This window comes from Falco cherrug, chromosome 6 (assembly GCF_023634085.1).
Source record: "Falco cherrug isolate bFalChe1 chromosome 6, bFalChe1.pri, whole genome shotgun sequence".
NCBI lineage: Eukaryota > Metazoa > Chordata > Aves > Falconiformes > Falconidae > Falco > Falco cherrug.
The window spans coordinates 90,348,901-90,366,531 of record NC_073702.1 but is presented as its reverse complement, the minus strand read 5'-3'; the positions used below and the strand labels follow the sequence as shown (position 1 = coordinate 90,366,531).

The window sequence follows — 17,631 nt, the reverse complement described above, 5'->3', positions numbered from 1 at the left end:
TAAAGATACTGGTAATCCACGTAATAGCACTTTGGTTAGTTCTGTGGGATGTTAAGTATGTTTTACGAGCCAGGAGTATTTTCTGCCCTAATTTAATACGAAGTCTAGGATTCCACTGCAGGATTCTTCCCAGAAAGACCCGAGGAAATTGCACCAGGATTATGGATGAGAGGGGTTTTCCCTAAAAAATATCTCTTCTCTTTCCTTTTCTAAAACATCTGCCTGGCAGAGGTGTCATAAAAATTACTTAATAGTGTACACTAGGTAAATACTACTATATAGCAAATACTAAAAGCTAAATATTTGCTAGTTCTGAATATATTTTGATTGTCACTTTAGACTCTTGCCACAGTTTTCATGGGAGAAATACTTTCTGATGAAAGGACTTCCTCAATAGTGACCTTTTGCCTGTGCAGGAACTCACCTGATAATGAAAAATCAGTTTACCGTAGGTATATGACATCCGCTCTTTGCTAGCGGCTGCCTCCAGACCCTGGTAATTCAGAGAAAATAATAATAATTCAGGTAATAATTCTGTTAATTCAGGTGCAGAAAGAATTCATAATGAACATAGACAATTGCCACATGCTACATGTAGGAGGTAGATTTCATCAGGATTTCAAAGGTCTGGAGCTTGAAATGTCATTTCATTTTAGTTTGTATGGCTATGAAGGTTTAATTCTTTTAATGTTCTGGGAAGGAGTGAAGTAGGTCTCAAAAGTATACTTTTTGGGAGGTCAAAATTGTTTCTGACTTGTTAATTATATATGTTCTACACAAATTTAGGTTGAAGTTTGTATCGACTGTGCTATAAGCAAATGCTAAGCTGAATTCACGCACGTTGACAAATACTAAAATTGAACATGCTGTCACAGTGTAATAAAAAAATCTTAGGATTTAGCTTCTGTAAATCTCATTACCTTGCTAGGATTACAGACTGAATGCTGCCGAGGATCTGTTGGTGTTTTCACGTTTTTGTAAGCATGGGTCTCTTGGTCTCCCTAGGCTGCTGTTATCTCCAGCGATAGCTTTCACCGCTGAAGAAAGGTCAGATCAAGAAAACGTCATGAGCAGACTCATGCTATGGGGAGGAAGGATTATGGCTGTGCTTGCTTTTGCCTCCCTGTGACTCCAGGTCAGGCTGCTTCAGAGCTATCACTGCAAATGACTTCAGATAATGGACTTTCAGTCTTTTTCATGTAGGAACTGTTCTGGAAAGACAAACTGCCTTTTGTAGGATGTCAGTGTGGGCAAAGCGATGCACAGGGAGATGAAAAGCAGTCCTGAGTACTCAAACCAAAATAAGCGCAGCCTGGCCTGCGAAGGGGAAGGAAAAACAACCACCAAACCATTTTCCCTTTCCAGCCTTAATCCATTTTAATCTTTGTAGTTATTAACATTATCAGAAATACTGTCCCAGGCAAAAATGGGAAAGCGCAGGCATTTAGAAGCCGAATCGATCAACTTAACCTCAATGGGCTTAATACTTTCATGTGATTAAAAATATAAAACCCGGTAAGTAGAAGTGAGTGGAAAAAAATCACCTTTGTGGCCAAGCTGAATGTAATCACTTGAGCTTTTGTTCACCTTGGAAATTTATGAGCTGGAGGGAACAGTTACATAAGGCAGTGCCAGTGCAAAAGCAAATAAAAACCAGAGGGCAACAGGTCACTCAGCACAGGGAAAACTGGAACACAATTGACTGACTTAACTCAGATATTTCCTTAGTCCTCTGCGTGGCACTCTCTGTAGTCTTTTCTTTGAGAGTTCAATTTTTGTCACCTTCTCCTGAAAGCAAAGTGAAATTTGGGGAACAAGAAGAGAATTTTGTTATTTGTGGCTGTTAGGATTTTTAAGTGTAACATGTTATGGAGATAAGAGCATTAATTTGAGATACCAAATAACTGTCTTGACTTGAATTGTCACTTTTCCACTCTATATATTTGACAAAGTTTTCTCATGAGCACGCCATCTGTTCATCTTATACAAAGCAAGGATATTCTACAATTAGTGACACTAATAGTTCCCGTCCCTGTTTATTTGTGCCGTGTGTGCAGGGCACATACACACATACATTCCTTGTCAACTGTTTTTACTCTGGAACTGGACTTGCTGAAGTAGTTGAACAGAACAACTTGTGAGACACAAATATGTTTGTTTGTTGCTGAGCTCAGGGTATTATGAGGAGAATTCTGGATTAATTGAAGGCGAGCTGTATGAAGATGGTTGTTACCATAACGACGCATATTTACTGCCTTTCATCTGCCTAAATTCAGTTTCAGTCCCAGACACTTGAAATTTTTTACCTTCTCAGAAAATACGTTGAGTTCTTGGACGTTATAGTAGGGAACTTGCCATCAGTTATGTATCTCATGCGATCAGTGAGGATTTTGTAACCAGACATCCTCCTGCAACAGTAAAATGTTGCATAGCTTTGATGAAACACCTTCCAGAGCCATCTCTTGCAGCCTTGGGACACAGACTGTGATGAGGCTGGGACAAGGGCAGCTGGCTTCAACAGACTTGTCTCCAGCAAGTGCATTTTATCACTCAGTTCCACTTTTTGTCTGGAGTTGATGCTATACATTTACTAGTTAGTCAGAAAGACCTGTTCTTCCTTCTTGTCTTCCTTAGGTTGTCCCTGTCTGCTTGTGGCTTTTCTGAAAGTCCTCCTGCTCGTTTTCTCCTAGCTCCCTTGCCACCAGAAGTGGTTGGTACACTTTTGGAACATATCCTTAGCTAACAGCCCTCAATCCTTATCCTGGCTCCCCTACTGAAAGCATTTCTGTTAACTTTTCAACCTTTACTTTGCCATTCCTGCAGTGCTGGGGTAGGTCACCTCGAGAGTTTGTGGTGGTCCACACTTTGAGATCTTCAAGACTCAAGCTGGATAAAGTCACTGCAGTCAGGGTCTCTGCCACAACAGACCTGATCATTTGGCCTGCAGACTTTCAGGTGAAGCAGGTGGTTTCGTGCTCCTTGTTGATTTGATCTAGTCGTTGTGTGCATTTCAGTTCCTTCTCTAGTCACTGAACCGCAAGTGGAAGATTGCGCTAAGAGCATGTTCCTGTTGCTTTTGTGCTTTGTGCTTTAGTTCAGTCTGAATGCATGAACTTCTGGGTTGGGAGTTTGGTTTCAGTGGAGGGAGAGAAGTTGTTTGGGAACCATGATGCTGGAAGGGGCTTGGGGGGTTGGCAAAAAAAGCCGATGGCATTTAAAGAGTACGCATTGCGGAGGCTGGGTGCAAAGATGGCTGTTGGGCTTCAAAACCTCCACAGCTCTGGCTCTGTTCTCTAACAAGAAAGTGCCTGTGTCACTAATGAGCATAGAGGACGCCTGTGAGTTTCTGGTGCTTCATTATCACTTTGCGTTAAGTGGGTGATTCGGAGACCCTAGGTTGCATAGCCCCCATCACCAAAGGGATCGCTCGATTTGAGGCAGGTTGGCAGAGCAGCTTCAATGTGCCACTCGCACTACTGCTGTTGTGTAAATAATCACAGGCGACTCTGCTGTCTGTGCAGTCCCCCACTACCATGGACTTAGAGTCGTATAGGGACTGGCGGCAAATGTGCGAATTGAAGCATTGCTTTTGCACAAAATGCCATGTGCAGACTGGCACCGTTTGGCTGTATGAGCTTGCTCTTAAACGCCTCGTCAGCACTTCTGCCTTCCTTGGAGCACGTGGCCTGGCCTGGGTTGATGCCAGAGGGTAGAGAAGCAGCTCTGCATTTCCCACGTCTACCAACCAGCTAGAGGCTCAGCCCTGCTGCAGCAAAACCAGGCTTTAATTGAGGTGAAACGTAGTGTAAGGCTTGGAAAGATGGATATTTAATGGATGAAGTGGAAGGTCTTTGGAGATTCACAGAAGGTGAGATGAAACTGAAAAGGAAAAGTTGATTAAAAAATACCACCATTTCTCAATTCGCTAATACCAAGCCTAGGGCAGGAGGCAGAGGGGACCACGCTTGGCCGATGTCGTCGATTCCTGTCTTATTAAAAAGCAACTGTGCAACACAAAAATTGGGTCTGTTTGCTGCCATGTTGCCAACTGCTGAGGACTCGGAGGGAGCATGGCTGGTGTTAGGCCTCCTGCGGTAAATACACAGGAGTTAGTTATTTCTTTTGGTACTGCCTACCTTTTGTAAAACCAGCAGCACGTAGTTTGCGTGTGAAAGTGACTCTGTTCTGTTTTCTGAATTAACTTCCCTTGGGATAAATATCTTACGTGCAATATATTTACCCCAGGAGGCCTTCAAGGAAGGGGAACATGGTTGAAGGACAAAAATTGTAATCTCCACTAGCTTCTTTTTAACAAGAGTCACAGGTTTTGCTTGATTCTCAAAAAACATTTTAAAAAGGGGGAACTTCATTGCTGGAGAGCCTCTATACAGCAAATCAAAATGACTGGCTTCTTTGTTTCTTCCCTCTGGTGTTGCTGGCCATCTGTGTTCTTCAAAAAACCGGAATGCCAACATTACCAAGTAATTTGTTCTTAGAAAACTCAGGAGGAAAAAAAAAAAAAAAAAAGGAGTTGTTATGAGCATCAGTGCCCACTACATTGGCTGACAAAGCATCTTGTTTTTACAGGCCTAGCCTGGCCAAATAAATTTTAGATTGTATTTTGCCAGTTGGCCAGCCTTCCCACTCTTGGCACTGTGCCACATTGCTGCTGAAAAATGCTTTGGAGATCCTTCCAGGTTTGTCATGGTCTCTCTTGAGAGCCGTGAATATTAGTGTTCAGGGTGTAAATAAGAACAAGTTCTTCCTTAATTTGTTTTAATTGGCAAGAGCTGCTGTGGGAGAAGGTATCAGAAGATACAAAATTGGACAGCTAGCCCATAACTGGGGAGAAACACTTGTCTCTTACACCCTTCTTTGCTGCTTAATCCTTTGGATTATCTTTATTCTGTCTAAATATATATACATATATATATTTACAGTCTTCAAAAAAGCTTTGACTGTGCAAGAATTGATCTGACAAAAAAATCAACACAGCCCAGTAGCAAGACCGCTGCAAACCGTACCGTTAAACTTGCCGTGTTTCTCTGCATGTATTAGGGTTTTTCTGAGGGAAGAGTGAACCTCTATCATTTCTTTTGAGCAGCTTGTATGTTATCTGCCAGCAGCTTTGTTTTTCACCTTTCTTCACAAATTGAATTCCCACGTGGTGAACAGTTCTATTAATACATCAGGCAGCAGAAGGCATGGGCAACAGGAGAATGCAATTCGTAGGCAATTTGCAGTGTAATTTTTTTACGGAAGAGATACTTCTCTGCTAATTTCTAGCAAGCAGTGGCTTTCTGTCCTTCTAGTGCTTCTACTTGTGTGTCTTGTCCTAGTTAAAAATGAGAAAAAGGTAAGCATCACTATTTTTTCCTTCCTTTTCTTCTTATCATTCCATTTACAAAATCTCTTAACTGAGTGATTTCACTGGTAGCTGCTGGAATTTGCTGGTGTACAAAACTGTCCCTGGCAATCAGTAACTGAGCATTAACTCTGAGGTATTATGAGCTCCCTGTTCAGAGATGTAGTTAATCAGCATGTGAAATGCTTGGAATACTACCCCGCTGTGTTTGTACAGAAGCAAACTCATTCCCGCTGCAGATGCTCTTGCTGCTGTCACTGTGTACTACTGGCAGTGGTACCTTGGGGCTTCTAGGTGCCAGCAAAGAAATTCTGGGAGAGGCTTACGCCCCTTCCCAAGGGAGTGAATGAAGACTGTAGGAAACAAGGCTCTTTTTGCAGATACCAACTTCTGTGGTGTATAGGTCAGCTTTTCTGCAGATGGCTGGTGGGAGTTTGCACCAGAGAAGCTCAAATACTTCATCTCCATTTGCATGTTCGCTTACCTCCGTATTAAATGGATTTGTGTTACAGGTGCACCTTAGTACATTGGCCTTTGTTTCATCTTGTTAAAAACATAGGCTAAAAGGAAGGCAGTAATAGAACTGCCATGGAAAATCACACATGGGTCTTGGATGGTAGTTTTGGGTTACAGGTGTTTTTCTTGCAGCAACGTGGACCTTTTGTTACTTGTTCTCACCAGCATGCTGCCCCGGTAGTTAGGCATTTACAGAGCTCAGAATGGCTGAGTCCAAATGAATTTTTTTTGTTCCCCACCCTTTTTTTTCCCCACCAAGTTGTTTTAGGACTGGATCAGTTTGTTGAAGGGACAGGGTGGAGGTAAAATTGAGCAAAAGGAATGGAGAACTCTGCCCTGCCATGAAAGAAGTGCTCGTTTAAACTTACGTGTTCAAAGGATCACGCCTTTTAAATCCTAGCTAGTGGACTCTTGAACATGAAAAGTAAAACACCTTTCCCTGAGCAGTAAGGGTAACCTCTCCAAAGTGCTAGCTTCTCTTCAAAGAACGGAGGAGGAATAGAAAATGAGAGACACAGCTGTTGGATGAGTTTGATATTGTAGACTTAATGTGCAGAAGAGTGGAAAAGGTATCTGTTTTGGAAATGATCTAAAGTGGTATCTGGAGGTGGGAACCTGCTAAGATTGCAAGAACAGAGGAATCTTGGTATTTTAGCAGTGTTAGTATTCTTTGTTTCTAGAAAATTTCCTAGCTACCTACATTCGTGACAGTCATTAACAAGAAACAGGATTGAAATACTTTTCCTATTGCTTGTCTGATTATTTTCTCCAGTGTTAGGTGGGGAAATACAGCAAGCCGAACCACAAATTTGGCTGAGTTGCCTGGAGTGATGCTAGAAGTCTGGGAACAGCAAGGAGTACAGTTGAGCAGCAAGTGAGTTCAAGTGAGTTCTGACTTAGTCACAGCTTTAATAAATAAACTGGTTCATTGTTTGGGGTTTTGTTGGTGTTTTTTATTATTCAGTGGTTACAAGAAGTTGACTACTGTCAACAATTTCATCATCAAAATAGCTTTCCCTGTTTCCTTGCCTGCCTCTGGTTTTTTTTTGGGGGGTTTTTTTTTTTTTTTTTTTGCTTCTTTTGAAAATACTGAGGCAGTGTGTTGAAGCGTAAGTTTCCCTGATTTTCTTTGAAAGGAGATTGTTGGGAGGAGATCACTGGCAGTGCTTTCGGTTAAGACATCATTGTCCTATTTACTGCTTTGGAAGTTGAGGAAATGACTAGTTTGAACATAATTCCAAGAGCAAGTCCTCTTCATTTAGAAAGAGATTTTAGCTTACAAAAGATACAAAACAACCCTTTGATTAAGAAACCTCTCTAAGCTGTAATTTTGCATAGACCTTGACACAAGGTGGGTTTTTTTCTGTCCTCCTTCTAAATTGTCAGTTGCAGAACTCCACAAAGATAATCAGACATGCAAATCTGTGATATATTTTTAGTTTAACTGGCTGATCTATATTCATTAATATGTTAATAAGACAAGGGAAGCATAATTTAAATTGCATATGCTTAATTTGGTTAATAAATGCTTGAAATATACTCCCACTTTTCAAAGTAACCATAAAAATGATGCAAGTTTTTCAGGGTTGTTTTTTTTATTTTAAGTCACAAGAAGGGTATAAAGCCTCTTGTTTTAAGGACAAAAGTAAGCTTGTAGTGCTTTTTACCCTGACCCTGCACAGTCAAAGGATGTCTGCTGAATTTTACTCCTCCTTGTATGCATTGTCACATTCCTAATGATTTAATTATAGCAAATCATAAATTGATCAGCGGAGACCTAGTGAAGATTACAGCGTTGTAATCCAAGTTCCCAAACTCTGTGAGGTGGATGGAGTTAGATAGGCAGATGCAAGATGGAAAGAACAAAGTTTCCTTGCGTTCAAATATGGCTAATCTGCTCCGATGCAAATGGGGGGCATGCTTGCCTTACATTTGGTTTGCAGTGGCCTAACCAAATGAGATGCTCAGAAATTACTACTGGAAGTCAAATAAATTCTCGAAGAGCTTCTGAACCTTCGTTGAACATGCAAAGCTGCTATAATACCTATTTCTTTAAATCTCTGAAGTGATATTTGAAAGCTTACAGGCACGAAACTTTTCAGTCAATTGATTCCATTCCTGTTGAATCGCTCTCAGAAGTGGAGCTGTGCTTTAAGAGCTATTAAAAAAATTTCATTCCATTTAACCTGTAAATAGGCCACAGGACTTAAAAAAGCTATTATCAAACCCATTTTTGCATTATTATTATTAAGACTACAGCCTGGAAGGCAGCATCTTAAAAGAACTTGGCACTGAGGAGAGTCTCTAGCTCACCGCAATGTATATAGTTACACTGGCCCGACTTACTTGGTCTGAAGTAATGAGGCATGACAGATCATGAGTGCAGTGCATCATGTTCCGAACGAATAACCCCTTTCAGAAAATTACGTTTGTGCTCTAAGCAGTCATTTTGAGTTATCTGCAGCTAATTTTAAACTGCCTGCTTTTATGGTAACGGAGCGCTTGCGTTTCCCAGTAAATACCACCATGATGCTGAGACGGCTATAAAGTGCATCTGTCTGGGAAAAAGCTCAAGTCTGATCAAACTTAATTAGACTGGAATCTGTTCCTGCCTACAACTATCTTGATTATGTGATGAGAACAAACACGACACTTGACAGAATTGGCTTTTGTGATAGCTAGTGTCACGAGGATGTGATAAAGGGCTGTGGAGTCACAGGCTCGCTCCCGCTGAAGGTGCAGGCATGGGCAACAGCATCTTCCTGGAGTGTTTCTCTTCTTACTGACCTTTTCCACTAGAAAAGATACCGACTGAATCCAGGCAACTTCTGTGTGTAGCAAAACGTGCTTGTTTCCCATGTTGCTGTTGCTGTCCTGTGGTGTTTAGGTCGCCGCTGTTGGAGTTGGAGCAGTTTGCGTCCAGCTGGAGCTTGCTGGGGAGCACGTGGAGGAACCCAGGCAGTTCGAGGGAGCGGTAGATCTGGTTCGGTTTAGGTGTCTGCCTTGGACTGTTTTCTCAAAGGATCTGTTCCCACAGGCTCCAAAGGGAAGCAAGCATTACTGGCCCAGCTCTAGGGGCCTGAAGTTTGGTGAGATGGATCGTACCCTTTGTCCGAACTGCATACTGATTAATGGTGGCTGAACAACCGCTCCGCTCAGATGGACGGTATGGATAAACCTTGTTGCTTGGTTCAGTTCAGGGCAGATAAGGCAAAATGTCTCAGCCTTTGATTTCTAGGAAGCAAAATCAAAAGAGAAAGGCAGCTCCTCCCTTTGTACCAGGGAAGAGTAGTCAAGTGAATGTCATTAAACTCCATCAGCTAAAGAAGTGTAGGCTGCTGGGTGACAGAGACCTGCATTTGCATTAAATCGAAACACTCAGGGTTAAATTAATGCAAGATATAAATGAAAGGATGAAGAAACCCTCTTTAAAGGGGTTTCGTTTCTTAAAGTCCTATTAAGCAAGCATTAGGTTTGCAGAGCAGAAGTACTTAGAGGTTTGAAAATGCCAAATTGCTCTGCATGGCCGTTAACAGCCTGATAAGCAGTGATGGGAGCACTGAAATACCATTGTGGTCTGGCTATGATGTGTGACCGAGCCACTTTGGGTCGTAACACTTTCCTCTGCAAACACACTGAGTCATGCTTAGTGGATGCTAAGGCCAAAGAATGAGCAGAAAGACAATACCCCCACCTGAGAACAAGGCTTTGAAAGTGGACAAATCAATTGGTTTCAAGGACCTTCTCTCTTGGCAGGGGGTGGGGAGAAAAAGAGAAAGGCTTGTTTTTCCAGGTGCAGAGCTTGGAGATCAAAGAGGCTTGTGCGCCTGCCTCTGAAGGAGGCTGTTCCCCAGAGCTGCTGGAGGAGAGCTTAGCTTGAGGGGCTTGTGGGGTTGGATGGTGCTGCCACATCCCGGTGACCCTGAGGTTGTCTGGGGGACTTGCCACAATGTTGGCTTGCCACAATCCTCATGCAGAAGCTACCTGGTAAGAAAAGCGTGTTTAGCAAATCTCATAATTTTATTCTAAACCGTTGGCTTTTCCCCTGCACAGGCAGTACTTTATTTCAAGGAGCATTGGACGTTGCTTTTCTGTCATTGCCTTTTGGAAGAGGATTTTTGGAAGGGGCTGTCAGAGGTATGATGCTGTGCTCCAAGCCTGCGACACAGTCTCATTCCTTCTGCCCCTTGTGCGCGTCTTACAGCCCCTGTTTGAATGGCATGTACAGCTCTCCACGAGCTCTCCTGGCTCCCAGGAGAGGTTTCCACTCCTTTCTCTCAGGGCAGTAAACAGAGTGCTGCGCCAGAGGGCTGAGTATCGCAAACACTTGTACACGCAAAGGGGATGTGAGAAATTTGCTGTTGGCCAGGAACTTGCACGTGACTTCAGGTGCGTGCTGTGCTCTGGGTCAGCCTGGCTCACCATTTCCCATCCTAGGAAGTGACAGCAGCGTCCAACAACTCCCCCTGCGCTCGGAGGACTGGGCATCCTCCTTTCAGCAGAGAGTTGTGACCAGGGCGCTGGCGTTGTTGTCTCGCCGCATTCCCCGTCTGGCACCATTCCTTGCTTGAGCGCGGCTCCTCTGCACCCTCCTTTCTTTTATGCCCTCTGCTTGGCTCTGGTTGTGTGTTTGTGTTTTCTCCCTCACTGTTGCTGTTTCATTCACTGCCCAGAATAATAAAGGGCTTGTTGAAAGGGTGCTGCTAATTTGTCTTCCTCATTCATTATGTCTTTATTTATTTAATATTTGTTTTCAGTGTGCATTGAATATAATACTACGCTTTTCTTCACCGTTTATTTTAGTAGTATTTATTAGTTTGGAGACTCTTACGCAAACCCTCTTACTGCCGTAAAAGTATCATAAATAAATAGTTATCAGTTATGATGGTGTTATAATTCCCCTTTCAAGGATACAATCTGAAAGCAGAAAACATAAATATAAGGATTTCCACTAATTCTGATGCACAGTTTGAAAATACCCTCAACCTGAGTTCCCAGAGTGCTAAGCCTTGGTGGTACAGCCAGCATACGTTTCTGATTGCGCAGCCACGGCTGTGATGGACATCAGTCCTGCAAACCAGACCCCACATGCCTCAGACTGAGCCCGGAGAACACACAGTGAGTGACCACCTGGAAAAATATTGTTGGCTTGACTTGCCTGCCATTTCATGGGCTTTCCTGTAAAGGCACAGTCCAGTTCTCCAGGGTATCGTTCAGCTGGTCTAACTGTAAGGTCCTTCTTTCTCTCCCTGCAGTTCCCCATCTGCTTTGCTCCGCACCTCTGGCTTCTGCACGACGAGGGAGCCTGGGCAGCCCACAGCCTGCCTCACTACACAGCCCCCATTCATTGCCTGGGCAGTGCCTGCAAGAGTTCGCCGGGAAAATAAATAGCATCAGGTCTTGACATGGCAGCCTGTGTTACAGCGCACACGCAAAAGGGCAGAAGGTTATTTAAGGTTGCCTGGCAACTGTAATGCCCACATTTTCTGTATTTTAATAACTTTGTGTTGTAGTGCTCGTGTTCTTTAATACAGTTTTCAAGAATGGGTTTGGAAAGGGTTTCTTAAGACTACGCACGCAGAGGCTTGCACCTCCTATATGCACATGAGAACATTTACCTGTGGGCAAATAAGTTTGCTTAATGGCTGCATGCAAATAAAGGCAGAACACTCATGATATTCATAAGCCACTGGACAAAGTATTAGCAGGATTCTTCCAGCCAAAGAAAATCTGAACTAGAGGTATATTGGAGCAGAATATTAATACCTCCCCATCCAAAATCTGGGAAAATGCTTTCAGCACTTCTTTTCTTTCCCCATTGTTAGAACTTAGGTCAAATGCTGCCTTTTATCTGAAGTGGTTTGCCTGGAGACTTGTGCTCCGTGAGTGTATGTATTATCCAGCGTCATCCTTCCTTAACATCTTCCTTTCTTCCAAATTTTGAAGTGTGAAGCAAATAGCATTTTATACATAGTGAAATTTAATCATGCGATTATATTGTATGCACTCTAGTCAATAAGGTGAAGCTCAGGCTTAGCTAAGGGAGTAGGCAATCACGCAGAAAAATCTAATTTTTACTGATGTAGTAGGATAGGTGTAATGCATCTGTGCTTTTTGAAACCAGAGCCTGCCCAGCTGTGACTGAAGTCCATCCTGGGCAGTTGCTGCTCTTTTTTGCTTGGCGAAAGTGAGTATTTTGCAAGGCTGGAAGGGTAGGCGGGGAGTACATTATAGAACAATCAGCACGGGGCTCTGTTTGTCCAAGAAAGCGTCTCACCTGTGACAGAGGAGAAAGGTTGTTTTCTTTGGAACATCTCTAGAAGGTCATTCAATGTGTGGCAAGCCGACATGCAGGGTTTGCTTTCGAGATACTCTGCTGCTTTTATGAACGATGCGCCATGACATGAAGATTGCCCAGGGTTTGCTGGTAGACAGGGGACTGCTCCCAGGGTTAGCTGCTACATGGAGGACTGCTCAAGAAGGGGCCATTGGGAGTAGGAGGCTCTAGGAGAGATGCCCAAGCCAGAGTCCTGGCGAGGACTTGGAGCCCAGCAGGTCCAGAGGTACAGGTCACCGTTCAGCTGTGGCAGTGTACTCCTTGCTGTGTGTGAGTCCTATTTCTCACTTGCCTTTCTCTGCCTGTTCTGCTTTCGTTTCTTCTGCTGCTTCTCTTTACCCTTCTGCCCCCACACCCTCAGGGTGCTCCTCTGCCTCTTTCCTCCCTCTTTTCATCCCCTTGGCCTCCTCCTTGCTCTCAGACTTGGTTCTTTGTTTTGTTTTTGCAGAGCTACCTAGGATTTTTTCTTTATTGGCATTGTGCAGCACAGCAGAGGGCTGTAAACCATCCCATGTCAACCAGCCCATGACCACATGAAAGCACAAAGGGAAGATCCCCAGGATCTTGGGGAAGATTTGGGTTTGCAAGGTGTCTCCCCATGCTGTCTTTCTATGTCATTGTACTGAGACCAGCACTGTGATGTGGAAATGCTGTATTCTTCTTGCATTCTTCTTGCACTGTGGCAAAGCTTATTTTTCTAGGAAGTTCTGAATAGATTAAGTTGTGTTGTTGGGGTTGTGTGCGTGGCTTTTTGTCGTTTGTGGGGTGTTTTTAAAGTAGTGTATGAAATCTTCACTTGAAAGCGTGGATGAAACTCCTTGTCTGTAGTAGTTCTTCTGTGGATTTAGTGAACCGCAATGTCAAAGCAGAGCTTTAAAAATAGGGATGGAACATCAAGGAATTACTTGGCACCTGCATGTTCTAATGTATTCTAAATAATGAGCTTTATGTGGTAAGTTTATGTAACTGAGCTGTATAATTTTGTTCATGATGATGATTATGCTGAGAATCAGCTTTGCTAGTCGAGATACACGTGAACACAACACAGGCTTATTACCCTGGAGACCTGGTTAGCAGTAGTGCTGGAATTGGGCAGAGGACAGCTTAAAAGTAAGCATATTTGCATTTTAAGTGAGCTGTAGTTGCCCTGAAGGTATGCAAACCGCTCTCAATGATAATTGTACGTCAGGCTGTATGAACGATGCTGCATGCTAACGCTCCAACATGTGGCTCGAGGGCACGTGAGGACACTGGTTCTTCTTTCTGATGTTTTTTTTCTCCTTTGGACTAGTGGGCCATGTGGCAATCTCAGCTTCAAACAGGATGCCATCAGGGAGTTTAGTAGATGTACCGAGACAATCAATTGTGCCTGTGTTGGATGAGGTGTTCAGATGTCTCATTAAATATCCGCAAACCAAAGGGTCATCATCTCTTCCCTCTGAGCCCCCTTACTTCATCCGTCATCTCTTGTAGCCTGCACAAAAATCTTCCTCTTTAGACCTTCACGTTTGAGTTGGACTTACTTGAAAATAGGTTCTGAGAACTGAAGATCGACACATATGAACAAACGGGTCCATTTATTTAGAGAAGACTAGCTCTGTATGTTGCATATGGAAATAGATATTTATTTTTTTCTCTTCCTTTCCCAGTGGTAAACATACTTCACACTACAAGCATTGTTAATGCAAAGCCCAGCGTCCTGTTGACACTCGATATTTTTGACAGAGGCAAGGGTTGGGTCGCCAGGGTGGATGGAACATGACTTATTGTGCTTAAAACAGACATACTCAAATCTCTTACACTTGAAATTATGAAGAAGCCTTTTGTCCGTAGTTTCTCTCTCCTCTTTGTACAAACACATCTTTATCTCTCAGGCTTGTGTTTAGACTTTAGACTTGGCTGGTTATTAGAGACAAACCAGGTGGAAAGCAGTGAGTGAGAAGTTGAGGAAAAGATGTGGCTTTTTTGGATCAAAGCAAAGTGCTTTATGTATACAAGCTGTGTTTCTGGACAAGCAGGAGGACTGTCATGTCCTTCCAGGGTACTTTTGGGTATTAAAATGATAGCGCAAGAATGTAAACAGGAAAAATACGTCGTAGAATTATGGGTGTGTTGCATCACCAGAGAAGATGCCTTCATGCACAGTAAGTGCTGTGCTGTGCTCATGGGTGGAAAGAGTCAGGCTTTACAAAGCTAATGGCATATCTCCATGCCCCTGATAAATTCTGAATATATTTGCTTTCATATGCAGCCTTCATTTGCATAAACATCTGGGTATAACAAGCTTTTCTGGCTTTTCCTGCTCTTCACTTTGTCTCCTCTTCCTTCTTACCTCTGAAATTTTCACTCCGATTTGAGTCATTGCAATGTGTCAGGTACTCTTGTAACACCCCCTCGCAGACGTACATGCCCATGGACTTTTATTTTTTTTGGAAACCTGTGTTCAAACTCAGAAGGCTGCACCCCTACCAACTTGCTTTATGTAGGTGTACAGGAGCGAAGTATCAGTTACTGATGTGGAAGGAAATTTCCAGGGTGGAGGCAGCCCTGGAGGTACCTGGGGAGCATTTCTTCTGAGGTTCCTGCAAGACTAGGAATCTGGCTATTTCAATGGAAATCCAGTAGTCACTAGAAATGCAGAGGTCTGCTTGACTCACGTTAGTACCAACGCTATATGTGTTCCCTTTGATTTACTTTTTATTTCTGTCACATTAAAAATGTCACACGTGGGTAATAATTCTTTATGTGTCTCAGCACAGGAGTGGGATACAGATAGTTGTTTCCATGTTAGGGATGGAGATGGGGGAGAATGCAGAGCTTATCATTTGCTAGTTCATCATCAAAGTCACTGTTCGCATTAAATATTTGCCATAGCAGTGCTTCCCTGTCCACAGCCCCCTTTGTTTGTCTCGCTCCTCACAGGAGTACAGGGAAACAGAAATTCTTCACTTCTTCCTAGGTGTGGAAGTGAGGTGGGTTAGTCCCATACATCACGCTTGTGAACGATGGGTCCCAATCCTAGCCTTACAAAGGTGCTGTTGCGTACTCTATTTGTATCTGCAAAGATTTTACTTTTCCTCTAGTATTTCATTTCTAATAATTCCTAGGTTAAGAGCATGTTTTAAGGGGAGGGGAGACAGTACGTACTGTTTTTGAAGTACCAGATTGCTTATTAGTGTAAGCACCATCACCCTGGATGGTTTCATACCCAGAAACCTTGAACACAATCATCATCACTAGGTTTTTGGAGTATTAAACAAAATAGCTATCTCCCCCCCGCCAAAGTTGCAGGATCTTTTCTCTTGCAAGAATATTTTTTTCATTGTGCACTTGCCTCCCCTTTCTTTTTCCACCCAAGGAAATAAGAATCCAAAAAGGGAGCCTCAGAGCCTGTCTCATTTGAAACATCTCCAGATTTCTGTCTTGCTGTCACTGTCATTGCGACAGCGTTGCAGTCAGGTACCATGGTGATTTTAAACACTTGTCACACTGCCTGCATGTACTTGTCAAATATTTTTTATGTTTTTTTTATTGCTTTGATTCCAAGATGATTAAACAACAGGCATATCTAATTCCCACTGCAATGTCAATGCTATTTACCTTAGAAGAAACTAATTTTTAATTATTTGCTTAGCGCTTATCAGTGCTTTATTCCTTTGTACTGTTTTAGCTTCAAGAGAACAGCTTCTGACATGGGAATCTGCCTGTGGAAAAGTGCTGCTCACTTTTACAAAAGAAATACAAATGGTTCCTTTCTTCTACAAAGGTGTTTCAAATGAACACTGGTAAGGAGCTCTTTCGTACTTCTGCTTTGAAAGTAGAAATACAAAACGACACAATATCCCAACTTCCCTGGCCTTTAATTTATTCAGGAAGCAATCATTACTGGTCTTGTTCTGAAACCTGAAACAGAATTTTCTAAAACTGGGGAAAAGGCATTGCATACAAACCTCAAGGCGATGGCCACAGGCGTGAGAGCAGAACCAGCTCAGAATTGTGTTTAGACAATGCCATTGGCATCAGGGGAGGTATCATTTTCCTTCCCTGCGTGGCAAAGCCTCCTGTGATTCCAGAATCATGTTGGAGTTACAGGTACAACAGTATCCTACTCCTTAAGGGGCAGGAAGGTGGTTAGTGCTGTGATTTAGCTAATACTGTCCTGGAAAAAATTGGCGCACAGGTTAAGATTGAAATTATGCATCGTGCTTGAGTGGGTCTGACAAACTGCCACAGCTGAGAGGTTTTAGTTCTGTCTCCCTCTCTCTGCTCCTTTCCTCTCCCAGAAAGAATTTGCCTGCTTTACTGGGTTGATTTTTGGCCAGGTTAGTGGACAGCATGACTCACAGAAGACTCCACTGGTTGCCAGCACTGGCAAAGGGGGGTTTCTGGAATGGGGAGAGGACCTCCGTTTGGCTGCCTTGCGCGACTCGAGGAGGCTCTGCTAGGAAGCTTGCTCAAAGTGATGGTGCTCACAAGCTGGCTGCGGTGGTCATGATTCTGAGGGGTTCGTCCTGCCTCTGAACCGATGCTGCAGTTACTAGTTCTTCCTAACCTGAAGCATACTTTGTTTTCAACAATCAAAATAAGCTCAAGGGGCTAAATTTGGTAGAGTAAACAAACAAATTAATGAGAACTTAAACTATAAGCATACCCTAATCCATTTGTTTTTTCTCCTGTTCCATGGGTCACGTAAGGACCAAGTGGCCAGAAGCACTAAAAAGTAACTTACTGTATACCAGGAAGCTTGGGGCAGGGATAAATCTGTTGGGTGGAATAGCTTTCTCCTGGGAGAACTCTTGAGAATATAAACATTAAAACACAGACGATCCGGTTCTGTTATATTTAAGTAACTTGTCATGTTGGCTTGACAAAGGCTAATTTTCACTATCTAAAGTAAAAGGGACCTTTTACTCCTGTTTGGGGGGTGTTACTTGTTTCTAATCTCAGGATCAGAGATTCAAAATAGTTTCTTTTTTTTTTACTCCTGCAAAAAGAAATCCACAAGCCTGTTGCCATGGGCTTGAGGAAGATAATTCTATTGAATTTCACAGAAAGGATCCTGTTTCACTGTGGATTTATGAGGAGCTTAAAAGACTGAAGCTAAGTCATACTAGCATTAATTAGATTTCAAAATTGAGTGGTAGATATGTATTAAAAAAAATAAATCAGCTGCCAGGAATATATGGAGCTGACTGAATATAGAAACACATGAAAGATACAGTGGACCATCAGCTAAAAAAACTTCCATCAGAGAAAATCTACTAAGAATTAGTACCAGTAGACGTTTGATCCCGCTGTGTCTCCATCCCTTTTGCATGCCAGAGTCACGGGTTTGTAGGCTTTTCCCAGGGCTGGTTCTGTGCATCAGACAAGTGCCATGGAGAAGGACACGTGGACTTTGCCCCCCATTCTG

General features: G+C 42.9%; 1 protein-coding gene across 6 annotated transcripts in view; it reads left to right on the top strand.

Moving 5' to 3' along the window:
- COMMD1 (copper metabolism domain containing 1) overlaps window positions 1–17,631 on the top strand; it is a 78,903-nt gene that overhangs the window by 24,828 nt on the left and 36,444 nt on the right. Inside the window, exon 3 of one of the 6 annotated variants that reach the window (XR_008732935.1) lies at window positions 15,889–16,003. The exons of 3 other annotated variants lie outside the window; for them this stretch is intronic. Coding sequence is in view for 1 of the 3 variants with exons in the window: in XM_055714780.1 (XP_055570755.1) it covers window positions 6,654–6,659 (6 nt within the window). In the remaining 2 variants the exon portion in view is untranslated. Of the gene's footprint in view, window positions 1–1,005; window positions 1,136–6,653; window positions 6,675–15,888; window positions 16,004–17,631 lie in introns of those variants that run through there. 2 more of the 6 variants (XR_008732934.1, XM_055714780.1) reach the window with 2 other exon arrangements.